At 39.2% G+C, this 27,793-nt stretch overlaps 2 protein-coding genes across 7 annotated transcripts in view; both read left to right on the forward strand.

Moving 5' to 3' along the window:
- Nucleotides 1-5,252, forward strand: part of LOC149253371 (disease resistance protein RPV1-like) — a 60,710-nt gene extending 55,458 nt beyond the window's left edge. For 5 of the 6 annotated variants that reach the window (XM_089459894.1, XM_089459897.1, XM_089459896.1 and 2 more), the window contains exons 3-8: nt 1,000-1,499; nt 1,693-2,798; nt 2,885-3,181; nt 3,271-4,335; nt 4,512-4,574; nt 4,678-5,252. In XM_089459894.1, the coding sequence (XP_089316020.1) occupies nt 1,863-2,798; nt 2,885-3,181; nt 3,271-4,335; nt 4,512-4,574; nt 4,678-5,127 (2,811 nt within the window). In that variant the 5' untranslated portion in view covers nt 1,000-1,499; nt 1,693-1,862 and the 3' untranslated portion in view covers nt 5,128-5,252. Of the gene's footprint in view, nt 1-999; nt 1,500-1,692; nt 2,799-2,884; nt 3,182-3,270; nt 4,336-4,501; nt 4,575-4,677 lie in introns of all 6 variants that reach the window. The other variant, XM_089459898.1, reaches the window with a different exon arrangement.
- On the forward strand, nt 1,012-1,503 carry LOC149253372 (putative 2' cyclic ADP-D-ribose synthase BdTIR). Its single transcript, XM_089454462.1, has one exon. The coding sequence runs from the start codon at nt 1,012-1,014 to the stop codon at nt 1,501-1,503; it is 492 nt and encodes a 163-aa protein (XP_089310588.1).
- Nucleotides 5,253-27,793: the final 22,541 nt, after the last annotated feature.

Here is a 27,793-nt window from a genome sequence, read left to right on the forward strand (position 1 = left end):
CATGACAGAGAAAAATAATTAGTACGCTATTGTTGTTGAGTGTGGACAGTGATCCTCCAGGGGTTATTTGCTAAACTTTATTAAATTTTTTAACTTTTGTGATGTGCTGCGAAATGGTTCCCGCAATATTTTGTGTGGCTTCAGTCCTTCCATCTTCAAACAAAAAAGCAACTTGCAAAAATACCTCTGACAAGTATGATTTTGTCAAAATGTTAACGAGATGGTTAAGGTTAATATTTCCAACAAATAGGAAAAGGCCTCTCGAAAAACAATGTTAAATTATTTTATGTGCAAGATAAACAACTAACTCTTCAATTATTTTCCGTGCAAGATAAACAACTACTCCTGCTTGTTCTGTTAACGACAAACCAATGGTGAACAAAGAGTTTTTGGACCGGCTTCTCAATCACTACATTTCTTTTTCTCATTCTATTTTGTGGAATGTGTCTTCTTCTTACATGGCACACATGGGAAATGTAATCTGTAAGTCATAGAAAAGATGGTGTGGAGTTATGGATGTCTAAATTGATTTAGTTAGTTATGGCAATTTATCTATAAAAGTCTCCGTTGGGAAATGTAATCTGTAAATCATAGAAAGGATGGTGTGAAGTTATGGATGTCTAAATTCTAAGAGTTTCCCAGTTGGGGAAATGATTTAGTTAGTTATGGCAGTTTATCTATAAAAGTCTCAGTTGCTTTATTTAAAATACCCTACCTTCAACCTATTAGTTTTAACCCCTATTAGTTTTAACCCGTCACTGTGGATGTGTTAAGATTTTCATTTACCGTAAAATACGTTTAAAATACAAAATATTCTCTGGAACTTCAAATTCCAGGCCTGCATCGGTTGATCGACCCATCAAATCACTTTATTTATAGTTTTACTCTTTGCCCAATTTTATCATACTTTCGCAGTTGAATGCATCAATCGTCTTTTGTCTGCATAAGCATTCCCCCTCATCATCTATTGAATCCTATATCATCTATTTCCTTTTGCAGGAGGTGATAGTTATGGAGGTGCAAGTGGCAGAGATAGTGCCGGAAACATTCCAAGTGTTTATAAACCATAGAGGACCGGACGTTAAAAAGACGCTTGCCAGCCTCATATACCATCGCCTCATAAACTGCGGGTTCAGTGTCTTTCTGGATAGAGATGAAATTCGCACGGGAGATACTATCTCATTTGCCATCAGCACCGCCATTCAGTCTGCCTCTCTTCACATTGCCATTTTTTCAGAGACGTATGCTGAATCAAGTTGGTGTTTAGATGAGTTGCTGTGGATTTTGAGATCATATCATAAGCGCAACACAAAGGTTATTCCTGTGTTTTTCGACGTTGAGCCTACCGACCTTCGTCACATTGAGAAAGGGCGTTATGCAAAGGCCTTCGAAGATCACCAACGCAAAGATAGAGTCACCAAGGACGTCATTCAGAAATGGAAGAGAGCCCTCAATGAAGCCTCACGTATTTCTGGTCTGCCATACAAAACAAAAGAAAGGTAATAAGGCTTTCATGCTTCCGCGGTTTCAATTTATCAATACAGGCTTTACAATTTATCTTAGTAAATTTATGAGACTTTTTAGATATATCAAATTTCGTTCTTACTAAGCATCTACGTGGCTTCAAATTTCGTTCTTAGTAAGCTTTAGATTCATAACTGGTTCTTACTAAACATCTATGTGGCTTATTAGTGACCTTGGCGAACTTTTGGAGCAAATTGTGAAAATTGTAATACGAGATACTTCAAGCGGAACCACTAGAAGTCGGTAAATGCTCAGTTGGTCTGCACCAAGCAGCGGAGGATTTTCAAAATAAAATTAAGAACCAAAGAGATCCAGTAACTGTTGTGGGGATCACTGGAATGATTGGTGTAGGAAAATCAACTCTCGCTAGATATCTCTACGGCTTGAAATGTTCCGGCTTTACCCGATCATGTTTTTTATGTGATGTCAGTAAAAGGGATTTACTATCCTTGCAAAATAAGCTCCTTTTTGATCTGCTGGGTGTTCGTTTCAAGCATATTGACAATATCGATAAAGGGAAGAGTATTTTACGAAATTGTATATGCCGTCTCCCGAGAATTTTTGTGGTTCTGGACGATGTTGACAATATGGATCAAATAGATGGTCTGCTAGATACGGATGACCTGCCCTCTGGGAGTCTCATATTGATCACATCTCGTGATCAGGATTTACTCAGACGCTCGTCTGCAAGAACTATAGTATATTATGTAAAGCCGTTGCATAAAATTCACGCCCGAGAGCTCTTCTGCCGCCATGTTTTCTCTGAATCTAAGCCATCCGAAGAATTCGAAGGTCTAATCGAGGAGATTCTGAAGATATGTGAGGGGTTGCCTTTGACCTTAAAGGTTTTGGGAGGACTCTTTCATGGCCAGCCTGTAGAGTACTGGAAGTGGCAGCTGGACAAACTCTCTACAACTCTGCTTTCCGATGTAATTAACCCATTAAAAGTGTGCTATGAAGCTCTGGACCCTGTAGAGAAGGAGGTGTTCTTGGACATTGGCTGTTTCTTAGTTGGAGAAGAGCGAGAGTTAGCGGTTCAAGTTTTGGAGGGATTATATGAAAACAACAGAATTGCTGGTTATCTGGAAAGTCTCCGTCAAAAATGCCTCGTGGACGTTCATGGTGACGAGTATGGAAGTGTTAAAATTACAGTGCATAATCAACTCAGGGATTTGGCAAGACATATTGCCCGGGAAGAGCTTCGTGCGTTGCCGACGCTTCAGCCGCTACGACTTTCTAGCTCAGATGATGTACAGCAAATGTTGCGATTGCAGGTATGTAAATTTGATTGATTATTAAGTTTTCTGTTTATTATAAAGAAAATAGACATTTTAACTTGCAGGCTGAATTTGATTGTCAGGCCGGATCACGCATCAGGATACGGGGAATTCGGTCCTCCGAAACAACCGGGCGATTTGACTTGGTGAATAATAAAACTGAGGTTGAAGGTATGCATCTCTTTGTAATTGAGCGTTCCTACGATCTGTCACCTATTTTGTACGAGTGGGATGTCTCTGGAGACTTGGTATGGCTTCGCTTGCGCCATGTCCGTTCATGTCACTTGCCACCCTCGATCTCTCTGCGAAGATTAAGAGTTCTAGAAATTGAGTGTAGGGGCAAAGACTTCCAATCGTTGTTCAACAGATTTGACGATGATGTAAGCACATCGCAGTGAGTATTGTTAGACTTAAATTTGTCATTTATGCAATTATGCGATCAAATTAACAGCTCATATGTGCTTTGCAGCCCCCCTCGCACTTAAGTGAGATGAGTATTGATGGCATTACTAGACGGAACACTGCTCCCCTTTTCCGCTTCCTAGGATGGAAGGGAACAGGCGTGGGAACATTGACGAAGCTCGTGTTAAAAAATTTGGCGTTCCTACAGTCAATTCCAATTGAGTTTTCCCAACTTCCAAACCTAAGACATTTAGATCTATCGGGCTGCTCTAATCTGACGGCACTGCCCAGCACTTTCTCTCAGTTATTGCAACTTCAATATCTCTCATTGCGAGAATGCATCTCTCTTTCCATCTCACCCGATATTTTGGGAAACATTTCCACTCTTGAGTATGTAGACTTCGAAGGCTGTCGAAACTTAGTAGCTTTGCCTCTGGCAATCCCATATCAAATGCATTTAAGATGTCTGAATTTACTAGATACTGGTTTATCAGAATTACCAGACTGTTTGGAAATACTAGACCATTTAGAACAACTAAAAATAAGGAGCCCACGGTTAACAAAGTTACCAATTTGTCTGGGCAAGTTGAAGGGTTTGACAGAGTTGGTTCTGGATGGATGCTCCGCTCTACGGCGCATCTTACCACAAGAAATTGAAGCACCGAAGATCAAGTTTTTGACCATAAAACAAAGTCCAATATGCAACTTTACTTTCCAGGATAAGGAGAGTGTTTTAAGAGATTTATCATTGAATTCCACATCCATATCCGAGATATGCATTCCCGAAGGTGTTCTATCCAGCCTCGAAACTATTGATCTTTCACAAAATAGTGTGCTAATGAAGGTCAATGCCCTGCCATCAGCACTAGTAAAGCTAGACCTTTCATCCTGCCCCAAATTGAAGACATTAACAACTCTTTCAAATCTAGCAAATCTTAAACTCATCCGAGTAAGTAATTGTATTAATCTCGAGACCCTGAATGTCGGTGGTCTAATATCGCTACAAGAGATTGAAGCAAGGGGATGTTGGAAGCTAAAAAGGCTGGAAGGATTGAGTAAGTGTGGACGTTTGGATCGTCTCAACATTTCAACCGACACGAGAACTATCTGGAACGACATCGGGGAACTTTTGGTGAGTATATCGATCTGTGCGCGGGTCTTTATGTACCCAGAACTATAGGGTATTTGGTGGTGCACGGGTGTTGGTGTAAGCTTATATATTTAAATTTAACTGTTGGGGATATTGCGATTTGAATTAAAAAACACTATATATGCTCTCTCTAACTTAAAATTGAAAGTTCCGTGCAGAGATTGCCTTATCATGAAAAGTTATCTACTGCAAGCATTACTGGACTAGCAGATGTCAGGGCGGTGGGTGTTAAAGTTATCTGAGATGAGATACCAATAAGAATAATATTGTATAGTTTGGATTTTAGATTTATTCAATTGAAATTAATTCATGAAACTTTTGCAGATGTCTAATCGGAACGAAGTTCGTTGTATTTTGGGGAGGTTTAAGACCAAAATGGAGGATATCGTGTATGGTGCGACGGGAGATATCCACTTTTGTAAGGAGTTAGTAAATTTCTGCTCTCTGAGTGGTATATTGCTGTGCGTTCTTGACGGTGGTTACAGTGTCAGTTCCCCTTGCTTTCGTGTACGTGTTACATTTCAAGAGGGTAATTGGAATAATGGTGACACTGATCACGTCTACGAAACCTTCTGTGGAGGGGTTGGTGGAAGAAGGCTACACATATTTTTATGGACAGAGCATTCCAACTTGTTTAAAGATTTCAAATGGCTCGAAAAAATCAATGCATATTTCAAATATGCAAAGGGTATAGAATGGGGACAGATAGTGACGGTTGAGAAAGGGGAGGACGTTTTGGAAGTTTGCAAAGAGATCATCACTGCGTTTGCGTAAAAGGTTTATACCATCTCAACCCTTGCCACGTTTATAAAACAACCCATGTATTTTATTTTTATTAAAATTATAAACATTGGTATTTTATTTTTATTTTTATGAAAATGGAAGAAATATTTATTTTAAAATTGTTTAGTTTAATAAAATGTTATTTGGCCACATTTGGATAGATCACAAAATTGTCCAAGCTCGTTTTTTCTTTTTCATAGAAAAAGTGTGGCATGGATTTTTTATTAAAATTGTAGAATATTTGTTTTAAAATTGTATATAGCTATAAAATTGGTTTTTTTGTTTTTTTTTTTTTTTTTTTTTTTTTTTTATGGGCAGAAAGCTGATTATTTGGACAGGTCACAAAATTTTCTATGTCATTAAACTCGTTTTTTCTTTTTTATTGAAAAAAATGTGATATGGATTTTTATGTTTTATATATTTTAAAAATTTAATTAATTGTGTTAATTGTGTTATTTTCAGTGGTTATGTTATTTTTAAAATTATTATGGTGATATATGTATATGTATTTTGGAATAAGGTTTTCAGAAATTTAATTTAATTTGTTTATTTTTATTTTAGTATGGTGAATTGGTAATTTATTGGAGTAATTTATTGAGTTGGGATTTGGTAAATTATTAATTTATTGGAGTAACTTATTGAGTTGGGATTTGAAACCTTAATTAAATTAACCTTTTCAGAATATTCTAGAATATTTTTAGTAGTAATCACAAATCAAAAGTTTGTTAGGATTAACTTTGACTCGTGAATGACACTTTATAGTGAGTGATTTGGGGCACATAGTTTTGTGGCCCATGGTATGATGTCACTTGTATTTGGATGGAAAGAAGTTTATAAATAGGCTTATTAGTCTCCATTCTAAAGCGCCAAGGGTTGAGCATGTGTGGGCTCCCCTACCATCTTAGCCAAGGACTAATGAAATTCCTTTTTTTGGTTTTTCCCATTGATTGCTTTTATATTGTGTTCATGATTATGTTTATTTGCCTTGCCTTTTATACATAGCAATGTTGATTGTTTTTATATTGTGTTCATGATTATGTTTATTTGTCTTGCCTTTTATACATAGCAATGTTGTTCTGTCCTTTTAATAAAATTGGTTAATTAAAAAAATATCATATAAATGTGAGTTATGGTTTTTAAACATTTGGTGTTAGTAACCCATGACATTGGCACATGGTATTGTAACAAAGTCTATCTACAGATTAAGAATCTCCATGGTTAAGAATTTTGTTACATATTTTTTAAAATTTATATATTTTGAAATCATTTTTTTTCTTTCTCTAAGTTGCATTACTTAACTAAAACATGGAATTATCATTTTTGTCTTCTTTTAATATAATTAGTTTGATTTTAAAATATTATGTAAATAGTGTAGATTTTTATTTTTCTATATGTTTATTTAATCACTGCATTTTCCAAATTATTTTTAAATAAGTTTTACACAACTTATATATTTTAGAATTGGAGGGAAGCGACCAAGTTAACAACATCAATAATTTTTTTACATAAATTTCTGGCATAAATTTCGCTGACCAATAGTATTTCAAAAAAAATTATATTTACATTTTTACTCCTACTTATATTTATATAAAGAATTGCATGGATTATGGTGGATATTAATTCTTAGTAAATATATTTAGTTATTTGAATATAAAACATATTCAAAGTAACTTTTAGTTAATGTTTATCAACCTTTACCTCTAATATTTTAGAATTGGAAAGAAGCAATCAAGTTAACAACATCAATAATCTTTTTAAATAAGTTTCTTGCATAAGTTTTGGTATCAAAAACCTTTCTAAATATTTATATTTATATTTAAATTTTTACTTCTACTTATATTTATATAAAGAATTGCATGAATTATGGTGAATATTAATTCTTAGTAAATATATTTAGTTATTTGAATATAAAAGATATTCAAAATAACTTTTAGTTAATGCTTATCAAACTTTACCACTAATATTTTAGAATTGGAAGCTTTACTACTAATATTTTAGAATTGGAAGGAAGCAACCAAATTAATAACATTAATAATCTTTTCACATAAATTTCTTGCATAAATTTTGGTGACCAAAAGTTTTTCTAAATATTTATATTTATAGTAACATTTTTACTCTTACTAATATTTATATAAAGAATTGCATGAATTTGAATATTAATTTTTAGTAAATAAATTTATTTATTTGAATATAAAAAATATTCAAATAACTTTTAGTTAATATTTATCAATATTTACCATTAATTTATTTTTATTACTATTTCGATAAATTTTAGCTATATAATATTTTTAAATAATAATATTTTTATCTTTAATTTAATTTAATTTTAATAATATTTTATGATATATAAATAACAATAAAAACAGTAATATATTAACTTAGAAACTTGAGAATCAATAATCTATTCTCCCTTCTTAAAAATTAGGGATCGCATAATAATGTTAATGTTTATTGCAATTATGGCAATGGTATAGAATGGAGATAGATAATGATCATCAATAAAGTGGAGGATGTTTAGGAATTTGCAAAGAGATCATAAGTGAATTTCATGATTATGCTATTTTATTTTTAATTATGATAAATAAATAAATAAATAAATAAATAATGTTTATTTTTATTATGTTTATTAGTAAAATTATACTAATAAAGTCATTGATATATATTGATAATATTCTAGTTTATAAGGGTATTACAATTGATAGATATTATTTCTAGTTTATAAGGGTATTATTGATGTATGAAAGGTGAACAGTAAGGTTGATTGGTTTATATCAATCACTTTATTAATGTGGTTGTGCTAATTGATGGTGGCCTGCATGACACATATTAGTAGACTATGGTTGACATTGTCAAACTATGATTAAAAAATGTTAATGAGGGTTCATCATGGTTAATAATGGTTAACCATGGTTTCCAAGGGTTATTGATGGTTGATGGTGGTTCACAATGGTTGAAGAGGGCTCACAAGGTTGACCTTCATTGACAAGATTGACTATTGTTGAGGGTTGATCATGGTTGATTAGTGTTGATGTTAGTTGACCATTAATGTAATGAATTCATTTATCTTACACTAGTGTTGAGCATTGTTAGATTAATGTTTGTCAACCATGGTTGATGTTACCTTATTTTTTACATTAATATTACATTAATGGATGCCTTGGGTTGATAAGGTTGACCATGATTTACCATGGTTAAGAATTAATGTAATAATGTATTTATATTTATATTTACATTTTTACTCCTACTTACATTTATATAAAGAATTGCATGAATTATGGTGAATATTAATTCTTAGTAAATATATTTATTTATTTGAATAGAAAAGATATTCAATGTAACTTTTAGTTAATGCTTATCAAACTTTACCACGAATAGTTTAGAATGGGAAGGAAGCAACCAAATTAATAACATTAATAATCTTTTCACATAAATTTCTTGTATAAACTTTGGTAACCAAAAGTCTTTCTAAATATTTATATTTACATTTTTACTCCTACCTATATTTATATAAAGAATTGCATGAATTATGGTGAATATTAATTTTTAGTAAATAAATTTATTTATTTGAATATAAAAAATATTCAAATAACTTTTAGTTAATATTTATTAATATTTACCATTAATTTATTTTTTATGACTATTTGGATAAATTTTAACTATATAATATTTTTAAATAATAATTATTTTTATTTTTAATTTAATTTAATTTTAATAATGATATATAAATAACAATAAAAACCTTAAAAAACAATAATTTATTAACTTAGAAACTTGAGAATCAATAATCTATCCTCCCTTCTTAAAAATTACGGACTGCATAATAATGTTAATGTTTATTGCAATTATGACAACAATATAGAATGGAGATAGATAGTGATCCTCACTAAAGGGAAGGATGTTTAGGAAATTTGCAAAGAAATCATAAGTGAATTTCATGATTATACTATTTTATTTTTAATTATGATTAATAAATAAATAAATAATGTTTATTTTATTATATTATTAGTAAAATTATAGTAAAAAAGTGGTTGATATATTTTGATAGATATTATTTTTAGTTTATTACTGATGTATGAAAGGTGAAAAATAAGGTTGATTGGTTTATATCAATCACTTTATTAATGTGGTTGTGCTAATTGATGGCTGCTTGCATGACACATATTAGTAGACTATGGTTGACATTGTCAAACTATGATTAAAAAATGTTAACGAGGGTTCACCATGGTTAATAATGGTTAACCATGGTTTCCAAGGGTTATTGATGGTTGATGGTGTTTAACAATGGTTGAAGAGGGCTCACAAGGTTAACCATGGTTGACCTTCATTGACAAGGTTGACTATTGTTGAGGTTTGATCATGGTTGATCAGTGTTGATGTTAGTTGACCATTAATGTAATGAATGCATTTATCTTACACTAGTGTTGAGCATTGTTAGATTAATGTTTGTCAACCATGGTTGATGTTACCTTATTTTTTATATTAATATTACATTAATGGATGGCCAGGGTTGATAAGGTTGACCATGATTTGCCATGGTTAAGCATTAATGTAATGATGTATTTATGCTACATTGTTAAACTTGTGACCATGTTTGACCATAATTAAGTTTACTTGACATTGTTTAAGCATGGTTTACTATTGTTAAATAGGGTCAATTTATCACGAAGATGGTTGTCCATGTTGACTATGTATGTTATAGGTTTGATCATGGTTGACTATGGTTGAATGTCGTTGTGCATGTATGAACATGGTTGAACAATGTTGACTATGGTTGAAATTCCCCGCTATGTGTGGTCCACAGGGTCTCCACCTAATCAACCTATGCAAATTATAGTGCTCTTGTTCATGTTTGATATTAAAGAATACCCTAATATAACTAGATATTGATAAAAATCTCCCAAAATATTTTTGTTCAATACTCTCCTAATAGAAATTTCAAATAAAAGTAACTCTCATTTTTAATAGGTATCTTCTATTTTCACTGAATACCCCTTTGTATACCCTCAAATAGCTATAATTTCTCCGTGCTCCACATCCTTCCCCTAATACCTACAATATCTTAACTCTATTTTTCACAAGTAAAAAACCCCCTTATGAATGAATGTGGTAAGATATGGTCAATAAGATGAATCCCCCATGCTTTGACCGTCCTTGACCATGTTGAGAAATGGTAATAAGAAATTCCAGTTTAATTTGTCCTTGAATTAAACTAAGAATTAAAATTGAATTATATTCTCATAATAACTTGTAAATAGTTAATTAAGTTTAATTAACTTAGTTAACTTAGGAATTTCGAGTTGGAAGACTTTCTGAAGTCATGTATGTTCTCCCTAAGTTTTAGGGGTCCAATATGAGTTTAAATTGAATTGGAAATTAGATCACTCAGTTTACTGAGTTAAGTTCAGTTAAATTAGTTACAAACTATTTGAGGAACTAATAGAGGACTAATAGTTAGTTGGTGCACCAGTGCATCTACTAGTGCTACTCTAGTTAACTGAAGATTCCCTCATGATAAACTCATGCATGTCAGTTCAGAGAAAGACCCAGTTGAGACTAGAATGCAGGGACAATGTACAATCATTGGTATTATTTACTAGAGTGTAAATATCATGCATGCATCAGAGATTGATCCTATGTTTGGATTGTGCAGTTTTGGAAGCATGAATTCCCTTTAAATACAGGCTATTCATCCTAGTAATTATGTAAGAAATTAGGAGCTTGGAGAACTACAGAATTGGCTAAGTGTTGACAAAGAGCTAGCTTGTGCGCTGAGAGAGTTGAGCATAGTTTGCGGAATTGTTCTAGTGAAAACAAGCTTTGTATCTTCACTCATATTTCTAATGTATGCAATACAGATAGCCAGCTTTGAGCAGTGGATTTCCTCAGATACATTTTGTGTTATGTGCCATTGATTTGTCTTCTTCTTCTTCATATTGTTTTCATTGATCTATTGGCTTCCGCTAGTTGAAAGCAGAAGTTGATTCTTGTCTTGTGCTTTAGTAAATTGCATGAGCCCTTGAATATATAGGATTTTCTACATGGTATCGGAGCTAAAGACGGTGTACTAGAGGATATTTCGAAGTTATGAATTTTGGGTTACAGGTGAAATTCAAATTTGCAATACATACTTCAGGATCGGCTGATGTTGTTCTGCGGTTTGCGACTCGAGTATGCCTTGCAAGGAAACTTGAATTTTATAGCCTGGAGGGGCAAAATGAAGGCTGTGCTTGTGAGGTCCCTATAATACTAGTGTATTCCCTTATTATTATTGTCATTGTAGCTCCTTATTGTTATTGTTATGCCCATGTTGTCCCCATATTGCTATTATTGTGCCCCATAAAATCCCACTATTGTTATTGTTGTGCCCTTCCATTATTATTGTTATGTCAGCTTTGACTATATTGTGACCCCTTAGACTCCTATATATAGAAAGGAGGTCTTGTCATTTTTATCATCCAAGAATTGTTCATTTGTGTAATGTAAAGGAGGTTTCCCCCTCGAAGAGGCTGATTTTGAAGTCGTTTCTCTATCTTTTCTTCTATTTTGTGAGCTGGTTGCATAACAATTGGTATCAGAGCTTTGGATTCTAGGGTTTCGCTGCTTCAAACAAGTCATCATGGAATTTTTGCTATAACTTTTTTTTTATGATATTTTAGAAGCTAAAGTTAAAACCCATTTGATATGAATTATTGATGAACCTTGGGTACGAATTTCAAATCTTGTATCGCTATATGTTTGGAGATATGATCCAAGTAATTTAGGGTTTTTGCAGGCTCCCGAATTATATCTCAAATAGGTGACCTAGGGAAAATCATCATAACTTTCTCTTTGAGAAATAGATTGAAATTTCACAAAAAGGTACAGAAAGATGATGGCCAATAGTTTTATGTGTATCGGTTTCAGGTTCGAAGGTAAAAAAAGTTACATGCGGTACTTCGTACAAGTTCTCTCTACTGAACTAGTCTATAATACGGTCATCGTGGAATATTTGGAATAACTCTTTATTGGAGAATCCAATCTTGATCAGACTTGTGGGGTTGGAACAAGGACTCATAGGGATACCACAGGACAAAATTTCAGACCTTGGAGCTCTGAAATTACAGAGATACAACAGATTCAATATCGAGCTCCTACAAAGCCAAAAAAGGTGTGTGGTCTTTTTAAAATTTTGCATAAGTTTGGTTTGGAAAATCAGTGTGAACGAATTCAAAGGACATAGTGAAGCATAATTATCATTAATTGATGCCTCGAAGAAAAAAATGGAAACACCTAGTAGGCAACCTGAAAGCTCTATCATGACTCATGAAGAAGAGGAAGAAATGCAACATGATATATCAAAATTACGAGACCAAGTGCAACACATTTCACTCTGACAAAAAGTAACAGAAGCTAAGATGGATGGTTTGAAGAAAGGTGTGGAAGCTAATATGGATGGTTTAAAGAATGGCGTGGAAGATAAGATGAATGGCATGGAAGCTAAGATGGATGGTTTAGAGGTAAACATTGAATATTTGAAGAAAGACATGGAAGGTTTGAAAGGAGGTTTGACAAATTTTCTACAAGAAATGCTTCCTAATGGTAAAAAGGTAGTAGAGGAAACTCATGATGAGAACAAAAGAAATATTAGTCATGATTTCATAGACTCCAACGTTGGATTGAAGACCCACCATGTTCCAAAGATTGATATGAGGAAGTTTGATGGCAAGGATCCCGTAACATGGATACTACAGATGGAGCAATATTTTGATCTCCATAATGTGCAAAACACACAAAAGGTATGCATTGTGATTTTATATTTGGAACCCAAAGAGTTTGTATGGTATCAATGGCTTTGCTCTCGTAAACAAATTGTCACTTCGGAATTTTTTACGAAAGAAATGATAGCACATTATGAGGATACAAAAATAAACACCTTTTTTAGCCAATTGATAAATCTCAAACAAAAAGGTTCAATGGTGGAGCACATTGAGAACTTCCAAAAATTGAATATAAGGGTAAAAGATATTCCAGAGGAGCATAGGATTGATGTGTTCACAGGGACATTAAATGATAAAATCCAACATGAGGTTCGCCTTTGGGAACCTGATTCATTAGAGAAGGCATTCAGGTTGGCAAGAAAAATTGAAAGAAAAATGATGGAAACAAGGAAGCTTACCAAACTATAAAGATGGAAGTGTTGTTGTCCCTAGCCTTCCACAACCTACAAGGTTGACACCACAACAATTGGAAGAAAAAAGAGAAAAATGGCTTTGTTACAGTTGTGATAGCAAATACACTAAAGGTCATAAGTGTGTTGAGAAGAAATTATTTTACATAGATTGTGAAGTGGAAGAAGAAAATGAACAAGAAACATTAAAAGAAATGACACACACCAAGATAAAATCCTAGAGAAAGAAGAAATGACTCTGACCATATCTTGTAATGCATTGGCCATAATAACCACTCCTCAAACTATCAATATAGAAGGACATATCAAGAAGAAAAAGGTAATAGTGTTGATTGATTCGGGCAGTACCCATAATTGTATTCATTGTAAGATAGCAAAGGAATTAAATTGCTTCCTATATCCAGCACCAGAGTGTCAAGTGATGGTTGCAAATGGAAGAACCATAAATTTCTCTGGACATTGCCATAATATCAAGCTATCCATGGGAGAATATGTGTTGAACAGTCCAATGTTATTCATTCCAATGGGTGGTGCTAATGTTGTACTAGGAGTCCAATGGCTACAATCTTTGGGTACGATATATTTTATTTTTCAAGAAATTTTCTTGAAATTTTTTCCAGAAGGAAATGAAGTTGAATTAAGGGTATCGCAGGGAAACTGGGAAAGATAATCAACTCATCCAAGTGGATATTGGTGGCCACCCACCAATTCCACTTAGACCCCCACCATTGTTTCTTTCAGTTTTTCAGTTTCCTTAATTGTAGCACAATTTACTATTTTTACCAGTTTTTCGGGTCCTGAACTTTCGGAGTCATTTTAAGGCCCTAAGCGACGTTTTTTGGGAAAAATAGGAGAAACATGGGTCCATGGACTAATTTTTCTCATCCCAAAGTTGTAGTTCTCGGATAGGTATTTCTAATGAGATATTGTGTGCCTCAAACGAAGATCGTATGCCAAAGTTACGACCCTGGGAAGTTAATGTACCAATTTACCCAAAACGGGGCCCATAGTTTAACGCTTCATCTCTTATGGTTAGGTTTTTGGATGTTTAGGGTTTTCCATTGTTTCTCAGAAATAAATAGGCCTTCGAGCCTCATTGAAAGACAGTTCAAAGGCATGTAGCCACCACATCTCTCCTCAGAGATAAGCTACCATAACCCGAGCTAATTTATTTCCATTTCTATTTGTAAGCATATTTCAGTATTCGCCATTAACGAAATGAAGCATTATTTCCATTGCATCTCTGTATTTGTGTTTATTTTTGTACTTTATTGTGTTCCTGTTTAAATCCGGATCAATGGTATCAGAGTGGTCTGCTTTTTCTCTATTTTTCTTTGCATGTCCCCAACGAGGTTGGGATATAAGGAGTTAGGGCTTGAACTGGTTGAACCTTTGTAAGACCAGCCTCACAAATCCCGACGACCTCCCATGGTGGATGAAAAGGAAGACGAGGGGGTAGGAGATTCTATCAGAATCTTGCTCAAAGACGCCCTTGAGTGACAAAGGAATGCGATCATGGACAACTTTGCCCAGATCCATCGGCAGCTACCTAGGGGCGACACACCTAGTTCAAGCAGCTACTCTGGAAGTGCCACACCATTTAAGGTACAAGTTAACTTTGACATTCCCATATTTGAGGGTCAAATAGATGCAGATGCTGTAGATAAATGGTTAAATCTGCTAGAAGGGTATTTTTCTGTTCATGATTTTTCCGGTCGATAAAAGATTACTTTCTCTCTTCTCAAAGCCGCCCCCCATGTCAAGGATTGGTGGGATACCTACTGTGAGCAGAAGGATGAAAGTACAGCCTCACTGTTTTCAACCGCACCCACTTGCAATTCATTTTAGGCTGCCATCAAGGAGCAGTACTACCCTGTCGAAAGCTATGAGGATCAATACATAAAGTGGACCATGCTGCGGCAGGGAAGGGACTAAGACGTGCCAGAGTTTACTAATATTTCTCATACCCTTCACACAAAGTTAGGTATCAAAGATTTAGAGCAGCATTTGGTACTCAATTACCGTGACTACCTGCACAGATACATCCAGGACGAAATAGAATTCCTGAACATCTCCTTGCTCGGCGCGACATACCGATGTGTTGTCAAGATTGAGCAAAAGTTAAAAAAAAAGAAGCGAGACTTTGGATCTACGAATCTGAAGCAAGGGAAAGGTGCCCCCAAACCATAGAACAAAGGACAAAGCCAAGGCGGGGTGGCCCAGGACAACCCGCCAAATCCGCAAGAAAAGAACGGTGTTGTGAAGCCGAAAAAGGAGACGGGAAAGTGGTGTGAGTTCCATAAGAGCTTCACTCACAACACAAATGAGTGTCGGGCCAAGCAGTCACTAGTGGTCCAGCTAAAGGCTTCAGAATCAGATGCATGTTCTGACTCTGAGTCAGAACCCAACAAGGGGAATGAGAAAGGGAAGCAAATTATCCATGTGGATCCCAACGCCACCGTTGCCACCACGAAGATCTAGAAGGAGGAACCTGAAGATCTAGAGGAGGAGGAGCACCTCTTCCACTCCCAGATGTGGGTAAAGGGCTCCCCGCTACAGTTCATTGTCCACAGTGGGAGCTAAAAGAACCTCATTTCGGCAGAGGTTGTGAAGCGGTTGGGCTTACCGACCACAACACATCCAAAACCATACACCATCGGGTGGCTTCACCAAGGATAGGATATTCGCGTGAGCCAACAATGTTGCCTTCCATACAACATCAAGCCCGTCACGGATGAGGTATTGTGTGACGTTACTACCCTTGATGTATTATTAGGCCAACCATACTTTTGGAAGCGACATAGTGTGTATGAATCAAGGCCTCGTGCTGTTATTGTTACTTTGGTAAATAAGTTGTACAAGATACTAGAGGTAGCACCGCCTACTGCCATCTCTTTGGATACTACAAAAAAATGCAGTAAGCTCATTTCCAAAACAGGGAAATTTGTATTCCTGATGATACGCCCTCAAGGAAAGAAGAAGCCTGTGGCCACAACCTTCATACAGGGCCCCTCCGCACGACAACTATAGATGGACAAGAGTGTGGAGGAGTACGAGAACATCTTCACCTCCCCAGAGGTGTTCCTTTGCACTATCAGATCAAGCACTCCATCGACCTGAACCCAGGTATGTGCTGCCCAATGGACCAATATATCGACGCTCCGTTTTGGAGAAAGATGAAATCAACAGGCAGATTCAGGAGCTGCTGCAGAAAGGTCACATCCAACCGAGTTCATCGCCCTGTGGGAGCCCGATTGTGTTGGTACAGAAGAAGGATGGGACTTGGAGACTCTGTATTGACTATCGGGCGCTGAGCAATATCACTGTCTGGAATAGGTACCTGATCCCACGGATTGATGACGTTTTGGACCAACTGAAGGGGGAAAACTATTTTAGCAAGATCGATTTGAAGTTAGGATATCACCAAGTACCAATCGAACCCTCCGACGTGTGGAAGACTGCCTTCAAGCCAAGGAGGGCCTTTTCGAATGGTTGGTTATGCCTTTCAGGTTGACGAATTCTCCTGCAACCTTCATGAGGCTAATGGATGACATCTTGCGGCCATTCACCAACTCATTTTTAGTGGTATACTTGGATGACATTCTGATCTTCAGCTAGATTTGGGAAGAGCACCTCCACAACATCCGACAGGTTCTCCAAACACTGCGGTAACACAAGTTATGTGCCAATTTGGAGAAATGCGCTTTTGGCATGACCCGAGTTCAGTATCTGGGATAGATTATTGATGAATGGGGGGTGCATGTGGATCCAGCCAAGATCCAAGTCATTCGTGATTGGCCATCTCCCACCACTCTAACAGAGCTCCGCAGCTTTTTGGGTCTCACTAACTTCTACCGTAGGTTCATGTTGGGATTTTCCCATATCACTTGGCCCTTGAGTCAAGTTACCAAGGGAGGAGCGAAAGAAAAATTCTTTTGGTATAAACCTCAACAGAAGGAATTCATAGAGTTGAAACAACGCCTCTACTCGGCACCAGTGCTAGCATTACCAGACTTGCAACAACCATTTGAGGTCGAGATAAATGCCTCTATCTATGCTATTGGGGTAGTCCTTACTCAACATGGGCATCCAATGGCATATCATAGTGAGACACTTTCAGATACAGTCTGGAAGTATCCCACTTATGACAAAGAGATGTATTCCATTGTGCAGGCCTACCGACAATGGAAGCATTACATTTTGGGGAAGGAAATGGTCATCCACATAGACCACCGGCCTCTTCAGTTCATACAAACCCAAGGGAAGTTACAGAATGATCACCATCATAAGTGGTCCACATACCTGCAGCAGTTCCATTTGAATATCAAGTATAGGAAGGGAAGCACCAATAATGTTTCTGATTGCCTTAGTTGACCACCGATCATGGCATTAACCACAGTGCTCAACTCTTCTGGGAACGAGACTTCTAATTGGACACTTCTCTATGAGAATGACCCAGAATTCGGCCACAAATACCAGACACTCTTGGAGGGTCAGCATGTTCCAAATTTTCACCTCCAGGATGCCCTGTTACGCCACCTGGGTCACCTGTGTGTTCCTTCAAGCGAGCATGCCAAGATGATTTGGGAAGAACACTACAGTTGGGCTGCTAGGAATTTCAAGGTCAAGAAAACGGTGGCCATACTGCATAAGTATTTCTATTGGCCGAATCTTCGACAGAATGTCGGGAAGTACATCAGATCCTGCACTACTTGCGTCATTGCCAAACCGACCATCAAGAAGCAAGGCCTCTATACCTCGTTGCCTACCCCTAGTCGACCTTGGGAATCCATCTCCATGGATTACATGTTGGGCCTTCCTTCTAATAAGCATGGAAACAACTGTGTTTTTGTGGTCATCGACAGGTTCTCAAAGATGGCCATTATGGTGGCTTGCAAGAAGAATATCACAGCAGAAGACACTGCTAAACTCTTCTTTGAACGAGTGTGTGTACACTTTGGGATCCTACAGTCTATCATCTTAGATCGAGACAGCAGGTTCCTCAATACATTTTGGTCCAGTCTCTGGTCGATGCTGGACACCAAACTCACTAAGTCCACAGCCTTTCATCCCCAAACTGATGGCCTGACAGATATTGTCAACATGATGATCGTACATATTCTATGCATGTACAACTCAAAGAATCCACACACATGGGATGAGAGCCTCCCCTATGTTCAACACAGCTATAACCGAGCTCTCCACAACTCGACTGGCCACAACCCTTTTCAAGTGGGCTTGGGATTCCAGCCATTATGTCCCATTGATGTGGCCATGCCATTTGTAGCTACTCAGGCAGATTCAGCTCATGTCCAGTTCGAAATAGATAAGGAAAACAACTTCATTAATCACATCCAACATATCCACCATTAGGTCCATGACATTCTAGAGAAATCAAATGCCAAGTACAAGCAGTGACATGATCAACATCGGGTGCCACACAAGTTTTAGGTGGGCGACAAAGTCTGGTTGCATTTGCAAAAGGAACGCCTTAACGGAGCCTATAGAAACTTAGACCACTCCGATATGGCCCTTACACCATTACCATGGCTATGGGAGATAATTCATTTGAGCTCAGGATTCCCCCATTCCTTGGCCTGCACCTAGTGTTCAATGTGGACCGCCTTCAACCATACTTTCCACCATTACTAGACACATTCGACATTGCAGAACAACTCACACCAATAGAGTTAAATCCAGATTGCATGGAACAAGTTGCAACTGATCGAATCATGGAAACATAGATCAAGCACACTCGCTAGCAGAAGATCCAACTGTATCGGGTTGTCAAAGCAGGCCAACTCCTTCACCAGGGCAAGTGGCTCACCAGGGACCAAGTTCAGCAGAAGTTTCCTCATTTCATGGAGGAACTCAACGCAATGGGACCATTGCTTCCTAAGGGGGGAGGAATGATCTAGGTGGATAGTGGTGGCCACCCAGCAATTCCACTTGGACCCCCACCATTGTTTCTTTCAGTTTTTCAGTTTCTTTAATTGTAGCACAATTTACTATTTTTATCATTTTTTCGGGTCTTGAACTTCCGGAGCTGTTTTGAGGCCCTAAACGACGTTTTTTTGGGAAAAATAGGAGCAACATGGGACCATGAACTGATGCTACTCATCGAAATTTTTTAGACCTCGGATAGATATTTCTAACGAGATATTTTGTGTGCCAAATGGAGATTAGATGCCCAAGTTATGACACCGGGAAGTTGATGTACCAATTTACCCAAAACAGGGCCCATAGTTTGGCACTTCATCTCCTAGGGTTAGGTTTTTGGATGTTTAGGGTTTTCCATTGTTTCTCAATAATAAATAGGCCTTCGAGCCTTATTGTAAGACAATTAAGAGGCATGCAGCCGCCACAGCTCTCCTTAGAGATAAGCTACCATCGCTCGAGCTAGTTTATTTCCATTTCTATTTGTAAGCATATTTCAGTATTCTCCATTAATGAAATGAAGTATTATTTCCGCTGAATCTCTGTATTTGTGTTTATTTCTGTACTTTATTGCGTTCCTGTTTAAATCCAAATCAGTGGTATCAGAGCGGTATGCTCTTTCTCTGTTTTTCTTTGCATGTCCCCAACGAGGTCGAGATATAAGGAGTTAGGGCTTGAACTGGTCGAACCTTTGCAAGACTAGCCTCGCAAATCCCGACGGCCTCCCATGTCAGATGAAAAGAAAGACGAGGGTTCAGGAGATCCTATCAAAATATTGCTCGAAGAAGCCCTCAAGCGACAAAGGAACGCGATGATGGACAACTTTGCCCAGATCCATCAGTGGCTACCCAGGGGCGACACATCTACTTCCAACAACTACTCTGGAAGCGACACACCCTTTAAGGTACAAGTTAATTTTGACATTCCCAGATTTGAGGGTTAGATAGGTTCAGATGCTATAGATAAATGCTTAAATACGCTAGAAGGGTATTTTTTTGTTCATGATTTTTCCGCCCTGGAAAAGATTTCTTTCGCTCTTCTCAAAGCTGCCCTCCACGTCAAGGACTGGTGGTAAACCTACTGCGAGCAGAAGGATGAAAGTACGGCCTCACTGTTTTCAGCCGCACCCACTTGGAATTCATTATGGGTTGCCATCAAGGAGCACTACTACCCTGCCGGAAGCTATGAGGATCAATATATAAAGTGGACCATGCTGTGGCAGGGAAGGGACCAAGATGTGCCGGAGTTTACCAACATTTTTCATACCCTTTGCACAAAGTTGGGTATCAAGGATTCAGAGCAGCATTTGGTACTCAAATACCACAGCTGCCTACACAGGTACATCAAGGACGAAATAGAATTCCTGAACATCTCCTCGCTTAGTGCATCATACCGATATGCTGTTAAGATTGAGGAAAAGTTTAAACAGAAGAAGTGAGACTTTGGATTTGCGAATTTGAAGTAAGGGAAAGGTGCCCCCAAATCACAAAACAAAGGACAAAGCCAAGGCGGGGCAACCCAGGACAACCTGCCAAAGCCGCAAGCAAAGAACAACGTCGCGAAGCCAAAAAAGGACACGGGAAAGTGGTGTGAGTTCCATAAGAGCTCCACTCACAACACAAGTGAGTGTCAGGCTGATCAGTCACTGGTGGTCGAGCTAGAGGTTTCAGAATCAGATGCATGTTATGACTCTGAGTCAGAACCCGACAAGGGGAATGACAAAGGGAAGTAGATTATCAATGCGGAGCCCAACGTCACTGTTTCCACCACGAAGATCCAGAATGAGGAACCTGAAGATCTAGAGGAGGAGGAGCACCTCTTCCACTCCGAGATGTGGGTAAAGGGCTCCTTGCTACAGTTCATTGTCGACAGTGGGAGCCAAAACAACCTCATTTCAGTAGAGGTCGTGAAGCATCTAGGCTTACCGACCACAGTGCACCCACATCCGTACACCATTGGATGGCTTCACCAAGGATGAGATCTTCGCGTGAGCCAGCAGTGTCGCCTTCCATACAACATCAAGCCCTTCACGGATGGGGTATTGTGTGACGTTGCTCCCCTTGATGTCTGTGATGTATTATTAGGCTAACCATACTTTTGGAAGTGACATGCTGTGTATGAATCAAGGCCTCATGTTGTTATTGTTACTTTGGAAAATAAGTTGTACAAGATACCAGAGGTAGCACCGCCTACTGCCATCTCTTTGGTTACTACAAAACAATGCAGTAAGCTCATTTCCAAAATATGGAAATTTGTTTTGTTGATGATACGCCCTCAAGGAAAGATGAAGATGGTGGCCATGACCTCCAGATAGGGTCCCTCCGCATGAAAACTACACATGGACAAGGTCGTGGAGGAGTACGAGGACATCCTCACCTCCCTTGCAGGGGTTCTTCTGCACTGTCAAGTCAAGCACTCCATCAACCTGAACCCAGGTGCGTCGCTTCCCACTGGACCAATCTATCGGTGCACCGTTTTGGAGAACGATGAAATCAAGGGGCGGATTCAGGAGCTGCGGCAGAAAGGTCACATCCGACCGAGTTCATCACCCTATGGGAGCCCGATCATGTTGGTAGAGAAGAAGGATGGGACTTGGAGACTCTGTATTGACTATCGGGCGCTGAACAAGATCACTGTCCAGAATAGGTACCTGATCCCACAGATTTATGACCTTTTGGACCAACTGAAGGGTCAAAAATATTTCAACAAGATCGATTTGAAGTCATGATATCACCAGGTACCAATCGAACCCTTTGATATGTGGAAGACTGCCTTCAAAGCCAAGGAGGGTCTTTTCGAATGGTTGGTTATGCCTTTTGGGTTGACGAATGCTCCTGCAACCTTCATGAGGCTAACGGATGACATCTTGTGGCAATCCACCAACTCATTTGTAGTGGTATACTTGGATGATATCTTGATCTTCAGCCAGAGTTGGAAGAGAACCTCCACCACATCCAACAGGTTCTCCAAACACTGCAACAACACAAGCTATGTGCGAATTTGGATGAACTTTTGGCATGACCTAGGTTCAGTATCTGGGATACATTATTGATGAAAGGGCGGTGCATGTGGATCCAGCCAAGATCCAAGTCATTCAGGATTTGCCATCTGCAACCACTTTGATAGAGCTTCACAGCTTTCTGGGTCTTGCCAACTACTACCACAGGTTCATGTTGGGATTTTCTCAGATCACTTGGCCCTTGAGTCAAGTCACCAAGGGAGGAGCGAAAGAAAAATTCTTTTGGTCTGAACCTCAACAAAAGGAATTCATAGAGTTGAAACATCGCCTCTTCTCGGCACTAATGCTCGCATTACCAGACTTGCAACAACCATTTGAGGTCGAGATAGATGCCTCTGACTATGTTATTGGGGAAATCCTTACTCAACACGGGCATCCAGTGGCATATCACAGTGAGACACTTTCAGACAAAGTCTGAAAGTATCCCACTTATGACAAAGAGATGTATTCCATTGTCCAGACCTACCGACAATGGAAGCATTACATTTTGCAGAAGGAAACAGTCATCCACACAGACCACCGGCCCCTGCAGTTCAAACAGACCCAAGGGAAGTTGTAGAATGATCGCCATCAGAAGTGGTCCACATACCTGCAACAGTTCCATTTGATTATCAAGTATAAGAAGGGTAGCACCAATAATGTTTCTGATTGCCTCAGTTGACCATCGATCATGGCATTAACCACCGTGCTCAACTCTTGTGGGCACAAGACTTCTGATTGCTCCCTTCTCTACGAGAGTGACCCAGAATTCAACCACACATACCAGACACTCTTGGAGGGTCAGCATGTTCCAGATTTTCACCTCCAAGATGCCCTATTATGCCACCTCGGCACCTGTGTTTTCCTTCAAGTGAGTGTGCCAAGATGATTTTGGAAGCACACTACAGTCGGGCTGCTGGGCATTTTGGGGTCGAGAAAACGGTGGCAGTACTACAGAAGTATTTCTATTGGTGAATCTTCTATAGGATGTCAAGAAGTACATCAGATCCTGCACCGCCCGTGCCATTGCCAAACTGACCATCAAGAAGCAAGGCCTCTATACCCCGTTGCCTACCCCTAGTTGACCTTGGGAATTCGTCTCCATGGATTACATGTCAGGCCTTCCTTCTACTAAGCATGGAAACGACTGTGTTTTTGTGGTCGTCGACAAGTTATCGAAGATGGCCATTATGGCGGCTTGCAAGAAGAATATCATAGTAGAAGCCACTGCTAAACTCTTCTTTGAATGAGTGTGGGTACACTTTGGGATCCCACAGTCTATCATCTCAGATCGAGACAGCAGGTTCAGTACATTTTGGTCCAGTCTCTGGTCGATGCTAGACACCAAACTCACTAAGTCCACAACTTTCCATCCCCAAACTAATGGCCAGACAAAGGTTGTCAACAAGATGATTGTACATATTCTATGCATGTACAACTCAAAGCATCCACACACATGGGATGAGAGACTCCCCTATGTTTAGCACAACTATAACCAGGCTCTCCACAACTCGACTGACCACAGCCCTTTTTAGGTGGGCTTGGATTCCAGCCCTTTTCAGGTGGATATTGGTGGCCACCCACCAATTCCACTTGGACCTACACCATTGTTTCTTTCAGTTTTTTAGTTTCCTTAATTGTAGCACAGTTTACTATTTTTAGCAGCTTTTCGGGTCCTGAACTTCCAGAGCCGTTTTGAGGCCCTAAACGACATTTTTTGGAAAAACTAGGAGCAACAAGGGTATATTGACCGATGTTTCTCATCCCAAAGTTGTAGTCCTTGGATAGATCTTTCTAACGAGATATTTTGCCGTCAACCAAAGATCGTATGCCAAAGTTAAGATCCTGAGAAGTTGATGTACCAATTTACCCAAAACAGGGCCCATAGTTTGGCGCTTCATCTCCTAGAGTTAGATTTTTGGATGTTTAGGGTTTTCCATTGTTTCTCAACAATAAATAGGCCTTTGAGTCTCATTGTAAGACAGTTCAGAGGCATCTAGCCGCCACATTTCTCCTCAGAGATAAGCTACCATCGCCCGAGCTATTTTATTTCCATTTATGCTTGTAAGCATATTTCAGTATTCTCCATTAATGAAATGAAGTATTATTTCCACTGCATCTCTATATTTGTGTTCATTTTTGTACTTTATTGCGTTCTGGTTTAAATCCAGATCAATGGTACCAGAGCAGTTTTCTCTTTCTTTGTTTTTCTTTGCATGTCCCCAACGAGGTCGGGATATAAGGAGTTAGGGATTGAACTAGTCGAACCTTTGCAAGACTAGCCTCGAAAATCCCGATAGCCTCCCATGGTGGATGAAAAGAAAGACGAGGGGGCAGGAGATCCTATCAAAATATTTCTCAAAGAGGCCCTCGAGCGACAAAGGAATGCGATGATGGACAACTTTGCCCAGATCCATCAATGGCTACCCAGGGGCGACACATCTACTTCCAGCAGCTACTCTAGAAGCGCCACACCCTTTAAGGTACAATTTAACTTTGACATTCCCATATTTGAGGGTTAGATAGATGCAGACGTTGTAGATAAATGGTTAAATCTACTAGAAGGGTATTTTTTTGTTCATGATTTTTCCGGCTGGGAAAATATTACTTTCGCTTTTCTCAAAGCCGTCCCCCACATCAAGGACTGGTGGGAATCCTATTGCGAGCAGAAGGATGAAAGTACGACCTCACTATTTTCAGCTGCACACACTTGGAGTTCATTCCAGGCTACCATCAAGGATCAGTACTACCTTGTTGGAAGCTATGAGGATCAATACATATAGTGGACCACATTGCGGCAGGGAAGGGACCAAGACATGCCGGAGTTTACAAAGTTGGGTATCAAGGATTCGAAGTAGCATTTGGTACTCAAATACCGTGGCTGCCTGCACAAGTACATCTAGGATGAAGTAGAATTCCTAAACATCTCCTCACTCAGCACGACATACCGATATGCCGTCAAGATCGAGCAAAAGTTTAAACAGAAGAAGCAAGACTTTGGATCTGTGAATCTAAAGTAAGGGAAATGTGCCCCCAAACTGTAGAACAAAGGACAAAGCCAAGGTGGGATAGCACAAGACAACCCGCCAAAGCCACAAGAAAAGAACAGGGCCGCGAAGCTGAAAAAGGACACGAGAAAGTCGTGTGAGTTCCATAAGAGCTCCACTCACAACATAAGTGAGTGTCGGGCCAAGTAGTCACTGGTAGCCGAGCTAAAGGCTTCAGAATCAGATGAATGTTACGACTCTGAGTCAGAAATCAACAAGGGGAATGACAAAGGGAAGCAGATTATCGATGCGGAGCCCAACGCCACCGTTTCCACCACAAAGATCCAAAAGGAGGAACCTGAAGGTCTAGGGGAGGAGAAGGGCCTCTTCCACTCCTAGATGTGGGTAAAGGGCTCATCGCTACAGTTCATTGTCGATAGCGGGAAGCCAAAAGAACCTCATTTCGGCAGAGGTCATGAAGCAGTTGGGCTTACCGACCATGACACATCCACAACCATACACCATCGGGTGGCTTCACCAAGGACAAGATCTTCGCGTGAGCCAACAGTGTCGCCTTCCATACAACATCAAGCCCTTCACGGATGAAGTATTGTGTAACGTTGCTCCCATTGATGTTTGTGATGTATTATTAGGCTAACCATACTTGTGAAAGCGACATGTTGTGTATTAATCAAGGCCTCGTGTTGTTATTGTTACTTTGGGAAATAAGTTGTACAGGATACCGGAGGTAGCACCACTTACCGCCATCTCTTTGGTTACTGCAAAACAATGCAGTAAGCTCATTTCCAAAATAGGGAATTTTTTTTCCTCATGTTACGCCCTCAAGGAAAGAAGAAGATGGTGGCTACGACATCCACACAGGGCCCCTCCACACGAAACCTACAGATGGACAAAGTTGTGGAGGAGTACGAGGACATCTTCACGTCCCCCGTAGGGGTTCCTCTGCACTGTCAGGTCAAGCACTCCATCGACCTGAACCTAGGTGCGCCGCTGCCCAATGGACCAATCTATCGGTGCTCCGTTCTGGAGAACGATGAAATCAAGAGGTAGATTCAGGAGTTGCTGCAGAAAGGTCACATCTGATCGAGTTCATCGCCTTGTGGGAGCCTGATCGTGTTGGTACAAAAGAAGGATGGGACTTGGAGACTCTGTATTGACTATCAGGCGCTGAACAAGATCACTGTCTGGAATAGGTACCCAATCCCACGGATTGATGACCTTATGGACAACCTGAAGGGGGCAAAATATTTCAGCAAGATCGATTTGAAGTCAGGATATCACCAGGTACCAATCGAACCCTCTGATGTGTGGAAGACTGCATTCAAAGCCAAGGAGGGCCTTTTTGAATGGTTGGTTATTCCTTTCGGGTTGAGGAATGCTCCTGCAACCTTCATGAGGCTAATGGATGACATCTTGCAACCATTCACTAACTCATTTGTAGTGGTATACTTGGATGACATCCTGAACTTCAACAAGAGTTGGGAAGAGCACCTCCACCATATTCGATAGGTTCTCCAAACACTGCGGCAGCACAAGTTATGTGCCAATTTGGAGAAATGCACTTTTGGCATGACCCGAGTTCAGTATCTGGGATATATTATTGATGAACGGGGGGTGAATGTGGATCCAGCCAAGATCGAAGTCATTCAGGATTGGTCATCTCCAACCACTCCGACAGAGCTCCGCAACTTTCTGGGTCTCACCAACTTCTACCATAGGTTCGTGTTGGGATTTTCCCATATCACTTGGCCCTTGAGTCAAGTTATCAAGGAAGGAGCGAAAGCAAAATTCTTTTGGTATGAACCTCAACAGAAGGAATTCACAGAGTTGAAACATCGCCTCTACTCGGCACCAGTGCTCGCATTACCAGACTTGCAACAACCATTTGAGGTCGAGATAGATGCCTCTGTCTATGCTATTGGGGCATTCCTTACACAACATGGGCATCTAGTGGCATATCACAGTGAGACACTTTCAGATACAGTCTGGAAGTATCCCACTTATGACAAAGAGATGTATTCCATTGTGCAGGCCTACCGACAATGGAAGAATTACATTTTGGGGAAGAAAATGGTCATCCACGCAGACCACTAGCCTCTGCAGTGCATACAAACCCAAGGGAAGTTGCAGAATGATCAACATCATAAGTGGTCCACATACCTGCAATAGTTCCATTCGAGTATCAAGTATAAGAAGGGAAGCACCAATAATGTTTCTGATTGCCTCAGTCAACCACCGATCATGGCGTTAACCACCGTGCTCAACTCTTGTGGGAACGAGACTTTTGATTGGCCACTTCTCTATGAGAATGACCCAGAATTCGGCCACACATACCAGACACTCTTGGAGGGTCAGCATGTTCCAAATTTTCACCTCCAGGATGCCCTGTTACGCCACATGGGTCACCTGTGTGTTCCTTCAAGCAAGCATGCCAAGATGATTTGGGAAGCACACTATAGCCAGGTTGCTGGGCATCTCAAGGTTGAGAAAATGGTGGTCATACTACAGAAGTATTTCTATTGGCCGAATCTTCGACAGGATGTCGGG

The sequence above is a fragment of the Pinus tabuliformis genome, chromosome 7 (assembly GCF_031772625.1).
Source record: "Pinus tabuliformis cultivar Carrire ecotype Pingquan chromosome 7, CPIR1, whole genome shotgun sequence".
Taxonomy (NCBI): domain Eukaryota; kingdom Viridiplantae; phylum Streptophyta; class Pinopsida; order Pinales; family Pinaceae; genus Pinus; species Pinus tabuliformis.

Bases quoted from the DNA above. Each gene is read 5' to 3' on its own strand.
- LOC149253372 (XM_089454462.1), top strand. From the start codon at position 1,012: ATGGAGGTGCAAGTGGCAGAGATAGTGCCGGAAACATTCCAAGTGTTT.